At 40.8% G+C, this 4,022-nt stretch overlaps 1 protein-coding gene across 1 annotated transcript; it reads right to left on the bottom strand.

Annotated features, from left to right (window-relative positions):
• Positions 1-186: 186 nt before the first annotated feature.
• On the bottom strand, positions 187-3,036 carry LOC131902597 (ubiquitin carboxyl-terminal hydrolase 29-like). Its single transcript, XM_059253614.1, is given in 4 exon segments — positions 187-2,699; positions 2,702-2,809; positions 2,812-2,958; positions 2,961-3,036. Coding segments are annotated over 4 exon segments (2,361 nt in total). The 3' UTR covers positions 187-669.
• Between the last annotated feature and the right edge of the window lie 986 nt (positions 3,037-4,022).

The following is a 4,022-nucleotide window of genomic DNA, read 5'->3' as shown; positions in this document are numbered from 1 at the left end:
GCACTTGGGAGGCAGAGCCAGGCGGATCTCTGTGAGTTCGAGGCCAGCCTGGTCTCCAAAGCGAGTTCCAGGAAAGCTACACAGAGAAACCTTGTCTGGGGCGGGGGGGGGGGGGGGGGGGGGGGGGGAGGCTCAGTGGGTAAGAGCACTGGCTGCTTTTCCAGAGGGTCTGGGTTCAATTCCCAGCACCCACGTGCAGGTCACAACTGCCTTTAACTCCTGTTTCAGGAAACCCAACACCTTCACAGAGACATACATGCAGGAAAAACACATTAAATAAAAATAAAAAATATTTTTTAAAATATCCTCCCATGCCGGGGGAGTGGTGGCACACACCTTTGATAGCAGCAGTTGGAAGGCAAAGGAAGTTACATCTCTGAGTTTGGGGCCAGCCTGCTCTACAGAGTGACTTCCACAACACCCAGAGCCACACAGAGAAATACTGTTCCAAAAAAACAAAAACAAACAAATAAACAAAAAATCACTATAGTCTTGTAGGAGAAAATGGTATATAGCCTGCATCACGGATGTATGGGTTTCTGTCCTAATATGTTGTTTGTAGTTTTCAATTGATCTAAATGAGTCTTCAAAATGGATTCTTCTAGGAAGTGTGTAAAGTCATTAAGCAATGGTGAGAAATGATCCATCTTCTTCAGATGTTCTAAGTAACTAGCACTCTAATGGCTTTTTCAACAGCCACTCAAAAAGCTCATTTCGCATGTAAAAAAAAATGTATCCAGTGTGAAGATCAGTCTCCTGAATCAAGGCCTCTGGAATCTCGAATACTTGCACATCACTATACAGGAGCCATGCTTGCTTTTGAAAGTCATACACATTGCTTATATAATGACCTGAATCTTGGGAGCTCCCAATATGGCTGACAAGACTGACCAGTCTGTAATTCTGAGGATCATCTCCCAATACCACATTTTTTGACTCATCGACAGCATCTACTGTGTTGTAACTTCCTGGAACATTGTTATTTCTAGGATTTTCTGATGCACCAAGGGAATTTTCATCATCTTTCTGATCTCTCAATTCTGAAGACTTATTCAGATCCTTCTCTGTGTCCTCCTGAGTACCTCCAACACTTTGAGGTGATGCCTGAGGAAGGAATTCCTTGTGGAATCTATTCCCATAATTAGGGAGCAGCTGTTCCACCATTTTTTGAGATCCTTCAAGAATTTTTTCTTCATTAAATTCACAATAATTGACAACCTTAGTGGTAGTGTGATGATCTGACATTCCATTTGCATTAATTTTCTCATAGTTCTTCACATTACTAGATGGTATTGACTGGCTGAGAGGCATCATCCCTTCAGGGACATTTGGGACATCACAGTCATCAAGTGGGACCTTATCAGTCAAGGGAAATGGTGGTTTCTTGTTTTCATTGTAGTGGGAAGATACATTTAGATACTGAGAAATCTCAACTGGCTGTTGACTCTTCACCAACAACCCATTAGCGGTCAAGTGGTAGCGTTTCAGATGAACAATGAGGACCCTGGGGAGCCTCTTCAAAGTGTACTTGAGAACAGAATTCTTGTTCTTGCAATTCGCACAATTATGCTCAATTTTTTCTGGTGTAAAGAAAAGATCAAGAGACATTTGAATAGACAGAGGCTCTTCTCTTATCCCTTGGTGCAGGTCAACAGAGAGGTAATTATTCACTTCAGTGTTGAGAGTAGCCTCACCACAGGCTTCACAAACAATAGAGCTCTGCAGCTCTAACTCAAAATTAGCACTGACAGGACAAACAAACCTTTTGGGGATGGCAGTCCCAGCATATGTTGATGGAGATGATCTCTCAGCTTCGTTATCCTTCTCAGTGATCCACGTGGTATTCAGTTTTTCCATATTCACTTTCAACTGGTCTAAACAGTGACTTAGAAATTCAAGGGCATCATTCTGTTCATTGCCCAAGAATGTTTTTGCAACCGTCGAAATGGATTTCTTCACATCCATGAGTAACATTCCTTTCATCTCTATATCCTCAATATCTTTCAAGGCAAGCAGTTGCCTTAAGAGCTTGATAAGATCATCATCTGAAACTTTCTCCCATGGGATACCTTGTGTGAGCAAGTCCTTTGCAAAGGTTGGAATCCCAAAGACAGATTGTAAAATGGAATTCATGTAACAGGTATTTCCCAAATTGGGGAAGCCTTCATGGTTCAGTCGCTTTGCGTAAGTCTCAAGAGGAGGCTGGACTTCATTATATGTATATATTTGGGTCTCCTGGCTAAACCTTAATCCACTTTCAGACCATATTAGTGCTGGAAGAACAATGTTATCTAGGTTAGGACCCAAGCAGGTGTTGGGATTGAATGAAGGTACAAATTTCCAAATGTCAAGCGTTTCCTGATCTCTTAAAGTCATTGGTTTCTCTTCTTCGCTTCTTTCATTCCTGGAGTCATAAATCTTGGATTTCTTTTCTGGATCAGGATTACTTTCTTCAAGAATGTCCTCATTCACTTCTACAGTGGATGTTGATTTTCTCTTCCTGTTTTTGCTCTGTGTTTCTCTACTCTCTTTTTCAACATGACTGCTGCTGGAGTTTGTCTCTGAAACTGGCATCTTCATGGGGAGTGGAGTCCCACTTTCTTCTGTAGTATTCATGGATCCACAAACTAGCTCCTGGTGCTTCCTGCAAAATGGATCACTGCTTTTAGGAATATGCTGGTTACTCTTGTGTTCCTCAGTTGTTGGGATTCAGATACATGAAAAGAATCCAGGAAATACTTCAACCTTTCAACATCTATGGAAGATAACTTGTCAATGTGTAAGAAAGTGTCATCTTTCAGAGTTAATGCAGATGACGCACTCCTGTCTCAAAACAACTAACCACTACACCTGCAACATTATCACCCAGCTGAAAAACCCTGCTCCTTCCATCCAACTGAAAGGAAACCACCAGATTAACCTTCTGTTTTCTTTCTACTATTTGGATGACTGCTTCTTCCACTGAGAAGCCCGGATGTGCTTGCTGCCATTCTTGCTTCAGATTTGGACAAAACCATTTAGCTTTGGAGGAGCCATTCTTTTTCACAAAGAAAACTCATGTAATCTAAAAACAAACTAAAAACACATTACAGAGATTGTGAGTCAAAATGTATTGATCAAAATGTTTATGTAAAACTCTAACTGACCAAAATTGGCTTTTATTTCTCTCTTCATGCCTCAAATACAACAATATAGGAAAGCTTACATTTTCTTTAAATATTTACAATTATGATTTATCAATTACAATTAGCAGAAACTGGAGTTACTTATATCCTTTAAATAAAAATTATTTAATTATGTATAAGTGTGTGTATTTTTGCACATGTGAGTGCAGTGCCCTCAGTGTCCAGAAGAGGGGATCAGAGTCCCTAGAACTAGCATTAAGGCAGTTTTGAACTACCCAGTGGAGAGGCTAGAAACTGAGCTCAGGTCCTCTGTAAGAGCAATGTATGCTCTTAACCTCTGAGTTGTTCCATTACATTCTCAAGTACACGCTTTAACCATTGAGCTATTGAAGCTGTGTCCGTTCAGAGTGTGCTCAGAGTGTTTGCTTTCTCTTTTTCTGTCCTAATGATTAATTGTGATGATTTGTTCTATTTGTCAACATGTCACAAGCTACCATCACCTGGAAATTGAGCTTCATGAAGTTTTTTTAGATTGGGTTGGCCTGGTGGATTGTCTTGGCTGCCTTAATTAGCATGAAAAGACCCAGCTTGAAAGTGTATGGCACTATTCCCTGCTTTAGTGTATGGTACTTTTCACTGCTTGGGGGACTAAAGTATATAAGGGTAGAGAAATTGTCTGCATGCATTCATTTTCCCTCTGCTCCTAGCAGCAGCTGTCATGTGACCAGCTGTTTCAAGTTCAAGCAGCTGTGACTCCCCAAAGTGATGGACTTTAACATGTGACTGTGAACTGAAATAACCCCCCCACACTCCCACCATCCTAAGTTTCCCTTAGTTTGGTTTTCCAGAGTGTTTTTATCATAGCAAAAGAAATGAAAACTGCAAGTACCTTAAGTA

This window comes from Peromyscus eremicus, chromosome 1, assembly GCF_949786415.1.
Source record: "Peromyscus eremicus chromosome 1, PerEre_H2_v1, whole genome shotgun sequence".
NCBI lineage: Eukaryota > Metazoa > Chordata > Mammalia > Rodentia > Cricetidae > Peromyscus > Peromyscus eremicus.
This window is presented reverse-complemented; position numbering and strand designations above follow the sequence as displayed.